Source organism: Branchiostoma lanceolatum, chromosome 1 (assembly GCF_035083965.1).
Source record: "Branchiostoma lanceolatum isolate klBraLanc5 chromosome 1, klBraLanc5.hap2, whole genome shotgun sequence".
Taxonomy (NCBI): domain Eukaryota; kingdom Metazoa; phylum Chordata; class Leptocardii; order Amphioxiformes; family Branchiostomatidae; genus Branchiostoma; species Branchiostoma lanceolatum.
Window position 1 is genome coordinate 2,441,988 of NC_089722.1, and position 11,368 is coordinate 2,453,355.

General features: G+C 36.2%; 1 protein-coding gene across 1 annotated transcript; it reads right to left on the reverse strand.

The window, feature by feature from the left end:
• Positions 1-875: 875 nt before the first annotated feature.
• Positions 876-10,908, reverse strand: LOC136425249 (flagellar attachment zone protein 1-like). The gene is made up of 23 exons (XM_066414063.1): positions 10,860-10,908; positions 10,668-10,706; positions 9,995-10,324; positions 9,730-9,825; positions 9,210-9,377; positions 8,771-8,812; positions 8,402-8,476; positions 7,940-8,044; positions 7,444-7,548; positions 6,953-7,057; positions 6,111-6,215; positions 5,592-5,696; positions 5,362-5,454; positions 5,002-5,106; positions 4,570-4,656; positions 4,215-4,331; positions 3,753-3,845; positions 3,363-3,518; positions 2,841-2,933; positions 2,067-2,180; positions 1,600-1,725; positions 1,359-1,416; positions 876-968 (listed from the first exon to the last, which is right to left on the reverse strand). Exons 2-23 carry the CDS (start codon positions 10,703-10,705, stop codon positions 876-878), a joined length of 2,409 nt encoding a protein of 802 aa, XP_066270160.1. The 5' UTR covers position 10,706; positions 10,860-10,908.
• Between the last annotated feature and the right edge of the window lie 460 nt (positions 10,909-11,368).

Sequence of the window (11,368 nt, forward strand, 5' to 3'; positions counted from 1 at the left end):
TTCAAGTGCACAATTGCGCATTAACATTGTTTTGGTTTAAGTAAGGTTTGGGGAAAAATATGTTTTCTACTTGGACCCACCGTTGTGCGGCTTAGTGATCGAGCCTAAGAAATCACTTATTCGGCTGTGAACTTAAACTAAACCGTTGGGATCCTTAACCATGTAAATCCCTATAGGCAAAATACTGTGGTCTGCAACCTGAAGTATCGACACATTGAAGACAAAATTGCATGGATCATTCTGAAACATATAATATGTAAAATGGGTATCAAAACCAGACATTTCACAAAATATGATTCACTGTATATCAAGTTATGTTCCACATACTTGTTATTGTGTTCTCTGTCGACCGGTTAAAAGTGTACAAAAATAGTTAATAAAATGTACGATGCAGTATTGTCAGCTTACAGTAAGATCAACTGTAATGTATGAGCCCAGTACATTCTGTATGGCAAGGTATGACAAGATTACTTCCAAGCATCCGTAGAAGCTGCTGCTTCAAACGCCCTGCCCTTTGTCTTTGAACATATTATCTGCTGCACATTCACATACTCAAAGTTTTACGTTTACATGCATTTGTGTAAACCCACCACGGTTTCATAGACATTTCAGACAAATACATTTAATTTGCTGCAAAAATACCCTCAATGAGACCAGCTCATTGTTTTCTCCGTAAAACCAGTAGTTTGACGTATACATGAATGATAGATTAGTTAACTATTTAAATATAAGGTGGGATTCTTTTTACAGCCTTTCATATAAAACAATCTTTGCAACAAGCATACAGCAAACATTGACTTTTTGTCACATTCCATTTCTTAAGAGTTGGAAAAAAAGATAAAACTAAGAACTGCCTTAGCATACTCTTAAACTATTCAAACTGCCTGTTCCTCACTATCTTCGAACAAAAGTCTTCTCGAGCTCCGATCCCCTATCCGGCGTCTGGACGGGGTGGCCTCGCCTTTATTCTGTATAGGGGTTACAACAAATATTAGTTTAAATGGTATTTACAACATCAACCAATTCAGAGAAAACATGTATCATGTTTAGATCTTGTACGAATTTTTTTCTGCAACGTGATGCATTCTAATTCTACACAAACGCAGAGTTAGTCTAAAAAATACATTTTGATTCATTTTTATATAAATTATGAATAGATAAACATGTATTTTAGCAGACCCTTCGTAATCTTTCAAAGCAGAGAAACAAATTTTACCTTTTGTTTTCTCACAGAAGTAAAAGAATATAAATACCAGAAGAAATAAGATTTCATAGGCAACAGAACACGACACAGATCTTACTAAAGACAACACAACACGGTGCAGGCCTTACTAAAGACAGAAGAACATGATACAGACCTTCCTGAACACATCATCGCCCATGTGCATCACCACACCCCTGAAGTCTGCTATTCCTCTGTACATGAATTAAGAGAAAAAATAAAGTAAAGGTAAGACATCACCTGAAAAATAAAATGCCTAAGAACACCCTTTCTGAGGGCATAGAGTACAGTTGATACATGGGTTACATTTCTAAAGAAGCCCTCAATAAAACAATATCAAACATCAAGAAGTAGTTTCCGAACTGTTATTAATTCACCTGTTGAGAATGTTATTCTGGTCAGTCAGAGAGCTCAGCGAGCCCTTCAAGGCCTCATTTTCCTGTTTCAACGCAGCAATCTTGTAGCTTGATGCCTTCTGGGCCTTCTGGGCCTTCTCCATTTTACTATAAAAACAATAGATGTCAATATAGTCAATGTCTAATGATTAGCTCGACAACATTGAAAAAATTAGTGCAGTGGTAAATTTAAACTTTATAGAAAGCTAGAGACATTGTTATATATTGTGTGTTTAGGTTTATCTCGCATACAAATGATACCTTAGAACTTCCAATAATGGCTTGATTAATACTGTGATTGCAAAAAGCGTTTTCTTTTGTAATACATTATTCCATAATAGAGGCTGTGTGCTTACCGCACCATGCTCCCTCAACTTACATTACACTATCACATCATGATTTCCTTTGTTGTAACAAAACGTAAGCAACAGAAAGTGATTGTATTTTACCTGATTAGCTTGTCATTATCAGCCATTAACATTTCGCTCCCGCGAAGGTAGTGCTGGATTGCCTTATTGCTGGAGTCCAGACGAGCTTGCAATTGCTCTTTATCCTCTAACATTCTGCAAAAGTATAAAAGCGACAATGAACAGAAATTCTAACGTAGTTGAGGTCAAAAATCAAATACTAGTAATCAATAATGACTTGAAAGTGTCAGTCAACGAGAGAAAATTCCCAGAAACAGTGCATTAAATATTAAGATAATGCACATGTAAGACCCTGTCAGAGTGTGAAGTAACTTTCAAAAATTCTGTGCACAGCTGCATATAGTGCTTTGAAATAAGGTTAGATTAAGCAGCCTTTTTGTTTAATTGCAAAAAATTTAAATCTTACAGTTGGTATGTATTATTACAGAAACAGTGATAAAATACATGAAGTCGTGTGCTCATTGGTGCTGAATAGACAGATAAGGTAAAAAAAAGTTATTACAATGCAATGTTAATTCAGTATTTTACATTGCTTAGTTTCATAAACTAATCTAGTACAAATATGCACAAAAGATAAAGATTTTAGTGACATCAGTGTAGAATCCCAAGCTCACATGCTGTCATTGAAAATATATTATAATGATGCTTTGAATGTCAACAGTGGCTGCAGGATCATGCCACATATCGATTAGATACAAACTAGATCTACAGCCAAAGAAACATTTTAGAACCCATTCCTTTTCCTTGGTAATAGTGCCAGCTTTTAAGAGTTGTAAAAAAACACTTTTTTCTTACTTTGCCTGTTCCTTGTTTTCCACAGTTAGCTTCTGAACCTTTGTCTCTAGGATCTCTTTCTCCAGTGCTGCTATCTTGAGGTCTGCAAGCTCCCTGTGTTGACAAATTAGTTACTTTTAGGTCAATGAATTTTCGCGGGAAGAGGTTTCGGAATAGATCCAAATCGTAAAGAAATAACACAATAGAAGCAATCATACAGTATGTTCACTAGTTTTACATCTTTTTTTTCCAAGAGCTTTGTAACAGAAATGAGTCAGCTTACAGATGTGATTTTTGTGGCAGAGACTGCCATTCTCGTATAGGGCTGTTTAGCCATAGTCGATGTTGTAGGGCTGTTGTGAATTAGGATCTTACCACGGTCAATGCTGACCGACGGAGGCCACATATATTTACATCTATATATAGACAAACCTATCAAATCTGTCTAAAAAGTTAAAACAGATAGACAAACGAATGTGATAAAAAATATAACGTAATCTCCGTCAACATTAATCCGCCGGGGTATATAAATCCACCACTCACTTAGCTGATGTGCTTCTGTCCATTGTCAGTTCCTCAGACCCAGCTGAAGATGTGTCTTCGGTGTCATCTGTCATGCTGCTATGGTCCGTGTCTTCTCGCAACTTCTCTAGAGTCACCAGAACCTTGCTGTAAGCTTTTTTTGCGGCATCAATTTTCCTGCAATAATAGATTAGCAGTTTATCTTTCAAGTCACGATCAAAGACACATTGCAGGAGAATTCATTGATAAAGCTCAATTGAATTGACCAAATTGTCTGTAAAACGAAGTTACATATACTGATGTTAAAGTGTTGATTTTGTTTTAACATTTAAACAACACACACACACACACACACACACACACACACACACACACACACACACACACACACACACACACACACACACTTACTTTGCTTGTTTCTTGTTGACCAAGGTAAGTCTCTTCACAGTTATCTCCAGGGTCTCCTTTTGTAGGGCAACCTTCTTGTTGTCTTCCAGCTCCCTGTGTGAAAGACGCCGTATTCAATTCATGCGGAGAAACACAGAGTAACAGAAATTTAAAAAGTTCTGCCCTGAATGTGAACACACAGACATACACATAGCTGTTTTTTTACGCCGCTGGGCGGTTTTACTGATTGTACAGATACACACGCACACGCACACATACACACACAGAGGAAGAGAGTGTGTTTCAATCAAATAAAGAACAGAAATTAAAAATAGTTCTGCACTGACTGTGAACACACGCAAGCGTACACACACACACAAACACAAATGTTAAGAATTGGCTTACTATTTTAACAATTAAAAACAGCTACATGTATGAGGTGAGTGTAAAATATCTAGACAGAAAATAGTGCATTGTAATCACCTGGCGAGGTTGTTGTTCCTGTCGGAGAGAAAGCTAACTGAATGCTCCAGCGCCGCATTTTCCTTTCTCAAAGCATCAATTTTGTTGCTGCATGCACCTCGACACGTTTCCAGTTTCCTGCAATAGCAAAAGACGTCTAGTTGAAAAAAGAATATGGTGATTTCGAAAGATTAAGCAATCCAAGTTATAAATAAATAATTAATCTAAAATTTTGAAAAAAAAAACAACCAAGAACATTGTCTTATAATCACTTAAATTTCCATAGATTCCCATCCTTAGGCAGATGCAAGTCAAGTCCACAGCTGATTGATTTCATTAGTGTAATCTAGATGAACATGATTAGAACTGTTTTTACCCTAGCTCTTCTCTCAACATGTCCCGTATCTCCGTCTTGCTCCCTGTTATACGATCTTCCCTGACCGACTTTGAGTCCTCGAGTGCTCTGAACGAAATAGAATAAAACATTGGCACCGGGAACGGGTGGAAGAATTTTCTTGAAAAGTTTAAAAGAAAATGCATGCAGTATACTTGGCATGAATGCCGCAAATTATCTTTTGACTGGCCACTAGTCACGTATCAAAAAGACAGCGTTTAACTTTTAAGAGAATCCTCATAGATTTTAAAACTATCAAATAGCTTTGCATCTTAAATTCATAGAAGAGTCTGATGTGGTTACATTTTAGATAACATTATTAGCCTTTCAGACACCAACGATCATGTTTTACTGACATATATATGTACTGAATTAACTTTGATATCAATAAATAGGTTGCAAGGGAATGCATACTTTCTAAGCCTTGCATTTTCTTCTTTTTCCTGATGAATTCCAGACTCAAGAGACTCCTTTAGTTTTTCAAAACCTTCTGCCGCACTCTTTGCCTCTTTTAGTTCCCTTTGACAAGAAAAAAAGTAAACAGGAAATAAGTGTGGATATCATAAGCACAATCCACAGTACTCTGAAAAGATACTTATGCTAAAGATAATTAAAACCTATCATTTCAAGAAATATCAAGCGCATGCGCAGGTTATGTTTAAAGCCAAAAATCATATTCTGAAAAATGGTTCACTGTGTACATAATTATTTCCTTATTACTTATTGGACACATTACATGTTAACCTCAAATCATACATACAATGCACAACCTACTTTGCTAGCCTTGCACTTTCCTGTTCATGGCGAACTGTGGACTGAAGGGCCTGAGCGGATTCTTCTGATGCCCTCTTTGTCTTTTCTAGCTCCCTACATCAAGTCCATTGAAATAGAAAAAAAGGAGCTTTAGAATTGATGACAATCATGGGGTGAATTCAGTATAGAATGCACCGTAAGATAGCTTGTGCAGAGAAATCAAAATTAGAATCAGCGGCATACAAACGTACCTTTTCAGCTTTGCATTTTCGTCCTCTTTAAGTTCAACTTCGGCCTGAAGAGATTCTTTTTCTTTTCTCAGTCCTTCTGATGCCTTCTTTGCCTCCTCCAGTTTCCTGGTTCGGAGAAAAAACACCCAATGCTTCAAAGTCTGATTTTAATCATAAAACGTAGTCATCAAGTCTAGTCAAATCCTTAATGTTTGTTTGATGGCTTGTTCGGGTAGTTGAAAAAAATTACAAATACGACTTCACAAAACATTCAGACGGTGATTTTGTCACACAAAAGAAGTTAAACTAAAAAAAAAAACATGGAATAGAAATACTAATAACTACTGATTCATTTGTACATTTTACAAAATAGAATTTTTATGATTATTTTTTAAACAAAGAGAACAGAAAACACCTGTTTATAGAAAACACACCTGTTTATTTATAAAAGGAACAGGTATCTTTCACATGTCTATATACTAGTTAATACTTTTATCAAAGGCTTTTATGTAAAGACATAACATTCAATTGAATACATACCTTTTCAAGCTTGCATTCGCCTGCTGCTCACGTTGAACTGTGGCCTGCAGAGCCTCTCTTATTTTTGCAAATCCTTCTGAAGCTGTCTTTGTCTCTTTTAGCTCTCTACAACAAGCAGAAAATATGTTGTGTTATTAGTTAACCCAGGTAGAAGAAGGGCTCCATGGCTAGATAACTCTCGGTCTTGTCGACATCATACTTGCAAAAAAATTGTTTCAACGTCAGTAATTACATTAAGAATGACAAGTTAATTGATTCCATTGTTTTTAAAGCAGATCCTTTCAAGGGCATGGTTTATCTATTTGATGATGATAAAATTGCAACTGTGACGTCCATAATAGTTGTTTTGTTACTCTAATCCTACCGAATATGTGCCGTTTTGTGTGAAGTTGATTTGTATTGTTCTGATAGCGTTATTTTTGAAACTGATGTGAGTAAAGCATACTTTAGCCATAGGGCTGCAAAGTTTTACATGAATGATAAATTCATTCATTCATTCACTCATTCATTCATCTACCCAGACCACTAAAATCTATCCGAATTTCCCTAAGCTTACAGACAAAGAAAAGACTATTCTTCTTTTAACTACCAAAAACCCACAAATTATAGAAAAGGTGGGACATTACGTCTTCCATTGCTTACAAAAGAGAAGTCAAACCCTTCACTACTTATAGGCAATTTTATTTGTATAATTTAGATAAGCAGCTTTTATACCTATTTTGTACACTGCAGCTGTTCTTTTATGTATGTTATTTGCATTTAGCCTTCGGGCATGAATTTGCAATAAACTTATTATTATGTATTTTTGCAAAGGGGGCTGTACGGGAATACACGTTACATACTTTTTAAGCTTTTCGATTTCAGCTTGTTCCTGTTGTACATCAGCCTGGAGGGACGCCTTTACTTTCGCAAAGTCCTTGGCTGCAACCTTTGTCTTTTCCAGTTCCCTGGAAAATGCAGAAAACATGAATTCAACAGACTTAGACCAGAACTGATAGTTGCTATTTACGCTAAGGTTTGCAGATGATTTGTAAAGAAAAATGTCAACTTTGTAATAAATATGCCACATGAAAGTTAGGACCGTTATTCAATGAAAGGTTAGTTAGTTGTAGAAAAAATGCCTGGGTCATTCTACCGCAGCTAACACATCTTCATCTTTAAGCAAATAAATGTAGGACTAAAAATAAAAATTATTTCAACGCAGTGGTTCTATTTTTAAAAAAAAATCAGATCTAAAGATTTGGGTTAGCCCCTATATATTTAGAGTAACAATGCTCACATATGCATTAAAAAAACTCAAATTGAAAACTAAATTATAAAGGAAAAGTTATACCTCGTCAGTCGTGCGTTTTCATCTTGTTCATGTTCGACCGTGGCTTCAAATAACTCCTTAACTTCCGCAAATCTTTCCGATGCCTTCTTTGTCTCTTCTATCTCCCTGTAACAAGATTAAAGATAAAGGGAAATGCTCAAGGTGTAAACAATCTTATTGCAATGGATGACTAAAATTCCTTTGTGCTTTTGATATTCCCAAATCAGATATCTTTTACTTTCGCTGATGCAATAATTTCCATGAACCTATCTTGAATCGTTTTCTTTCGGAAAATTCAAAAAAAAAATACTAGAGGATTGTATTTCATATTTCGTAATTGAGAAACAATGTTTTGAGATCAGAGATAACATTTGGACGAGCAGTAAAGTTTTTTTAATGATTTAAGGTACAAGTCATTCTATAATACATAATTGGTAAACTGAGCAGGCATATGTCTTATTTTGCATGCATGTTATACAACAAATATTAAAACAACTTACTGTACGGAAATACATACCTTTTCAGTTTCGCATTTTCCTCTTGTTCTTGTTGAACTTCGGCCTCCAGGAACATTTTTGTTGACTCGAACTCATCTTCTGCCATCTTCATCTCTCCCAGATCTCTGCAAAATGTAATGAAATGTTTCGAAATCTAAAGAAGATCCTCGGTTTTCAGAGCAATTGTAACGTTATGTATGTGCCTTGCAGGTGTCCAAAGCTATTGGATTGGAAAGGTTTGTTTTGCACCCTGTGGAAGAAGAGACAGAAACTGCACTACCGGCACAAAAATGGCCAAAAGTTATTCACTGTTGTTATGTGGGTGAAGGGATAACAATAGTTACAGTAACTATACAAACGGAAAGGGAGACATTTTCTCCCTAACTATGATCATGTCCCTACTGAAACATAGACATATTTAGCATCTTACATGTATGTCAAAACAACACATGAAACGTGAAGTTTATGAAATATTTCCTTACCGTTCATTCTTGTCAGTTGACTTTTTCAGTTTCGCCTTGAGCTCTTGGAGTTCACACTTCAGGGCAGTAGTCAGGCTGTAGGTGACAAACGTTTGGATTCCAGTGTAAAATATTTTCTATAAAAAATCAAACTAAGTGTATACATAAACAGAGATACAATTTAACATGTAGTGTGTTACCCTTGTAATTTACTATAAGATGTACACTTTACAATCAATTAGGTGTGTCTTCCTTATGTAATGACTTTTTTTTGTGAATTGAAGAAATTTGTGAGAACAGCACAGTTCAGTTACATGCAACAACATGATTTAGAAAGGCAATGGACATGCAGAAGTCTAATTCAACTGCTGACACTTGTGATATACTCACTTTCCCAACTTCTTCTCATTGGCTGACAAGACTGACTTGGAGCTGTACAAGAAAAAAAAAATATGAAAATGAAAACCTTCTACTACTTCTACTCATTGACTAAGTCAGCTTGAATTCAGTATGCTCTCTCTCTTCCATGGTTAACTAAGTAATTAACAATACTTATAAGGATAACATATCATTGTAGTCGCAATATCTTTAGCAACAACTAGAAAAGACTATTTGGACTTTCTGAGTTTTTCTGAAAAAGCTACACACGACATTTAAGAACAACTAACAACGAGATGTTAGTAGCACATTGTGCACATCGTAATCTTAAAAAGGAGTAACAAAACTTTAAAATCAAACATTTATCAAACATAATCTCATTTAACATGGGCTTGTTAACTTAAAGGGTAAGGCATTTCTAAACAAGAGACATTAAGTTTTAAGGACTTACCGAATAAGGTACATGTTTTCATCGCTCAGTTGTTTCTTTTCATTCATATGTTGTTCGTTTTCATCGTACAGTTGTTTGTTTTCAGCGTACAGTTCTTTGTTTTCATCGATCAGGTCAGACTTCAGTTTGTTCAGCCGTTTGATTTCTTTCGACTGAATGACAATGTGCCTGCAACAGGAATGATTTGCATGTTATTATTCCCAGACTATATTTCTACTTTTTCTCGTTCATAAATACCCATAAATAACACTCTCATCATCATCTTGTCGAGAGAGTGTCACAGACGAACATAACCCTCCCCCGCCAGTCCCTCATGTCCTCCATTGCTCTTGGCAGTTCTTCTAGTGTTTAACACTCTTGAGTAACATTTTAACATCCACTCTCATAAATATGTATCCACAATTATAATGAGACAAAATATACTGGTGAAATGGATTACAAGATAAAAGTGGAAAGCTAAGAATGGACTGAAATGATGAAAAACTGACTAAAAGTGAAAAAGGGTTTTCAGTCAACTTACAATTCCTTTACTTCAATTTGAGCCCTTTGTGAACTCAGCTGTTTCTTCATCTGCTTCTTCACGTCATCTGTGTCGTCGTCTTCATCATCAGAAGAACTGTTAGAAGAAGACGTTGTTTAAGGTTATTTCAATACCTCTTTTTTTAGGAAAGCTTCCAGTTTTACCAACATGACTTAGATTAAGGAGGATTACCCTCATGACATCACAAATGGTAGAAACGTGAAAACTAAAATAAAAAGTAGAATTTTTAATGTGTCAACTTTACCTGTTTTCCCACAGAGGTGGATATCCAGGTGGAGGTGTCCAGGTGATCTTTTCTTCCTCTTCCCTTTTTCTCTCCCCTACCTCTTGGTCTCCACCCTCTCCCTCTTCTTGGTCACCATCCTCTTCTCTCTTTCCCTCCTCTTTTACATCCTCTCCTTTCTCCCTCTCCTCTTTCGCATCCTCTTCTCTCTTTCCCTCCTCTTTCGCATCCTCTTCTTTCTCCCTCTCCTCTTTCACCACCTGTGCGGTCGCCTCATCTTCCAGTTTGTTTTCCTCCTTCTCTTTCTCTTTCTCATCCTCAACACCGTCGTCACTGTCCCACACCCAATCACTGGAGTAAATAATCAGAAAAAAAAGTGATTGAATCCCTGCATACGAGAAATAAGGAGACTATGAGAAATTACGTTAAAACAGTTTTACAACTTGCAGGGCTCAGAAATGTTATTGTTACGGTCGAACATCTTTTGTGAGAAATGTTGACTTATGTGGGGATTTTACGACTCCAATCCATTCCTACATGCTGTGTCTTTCCTACATGAATATCTATATCTAAGTAGCTTTTTACATAAATGATTGAAAGCAAAATATATTAGAGGAAATGTATAAGAGGAAATATACACAACCCTAAAAATATACACAACACCAGAAAATATCTTTGTTCAATTGAATGCTACCTGATCTCGTCGTCCGACTCTTCATAGATTATGGGCATCCTGTAAAACAATATCATTGTAAGACAAGTGTATGACAGTTCAGATCAGAAAAAAAAAGTAATTTTCTTTCCACAACACTTCACCCCCCTCCCCCTCTCCAAACACAATCATATTTTGAACAATCACTTCAGTGTTAATTTTTTCACTTCTTACCTCGATTGCTTTGGGGCTTCATCGTCATCACTATAGTCGTCAAAGTCGCTGAAACGTGAAAAAATGTTATCATTAACTATCTAACCAGAAAGTCCTGTGTGCTAGCACTCTAAGCCCCCCTCCCCCTTATTCACGGTTGTTGCAGCCTATATATTATTTCATTAACTCAATGTCAACGACTTGAATATTCCAACACTGTTACCTTTCAAAGGCCTTGACGTAGATGCTGTTCGTATGATATCTTAACTCACGCTGAAGCTCTAACGCGCTTGGTCGCCACACGGATTTTTGCACCAAATACAGTATGTGAGTAACCTTTACCGAAATATTTGTACCGGAGAGCAGATATCTTATAAACAGGTTACTTCGTAGGAGGAATGACATCCGCTAATCTTGTATACTTTCAGGCACCACAGAAGAAATTGAAATAAGATATTTTTCTATAGGAGGCTTATCCGTAGTAAATCTTAGTCGATTTTACAACACAGATCAAGTAAACGACGAAACAG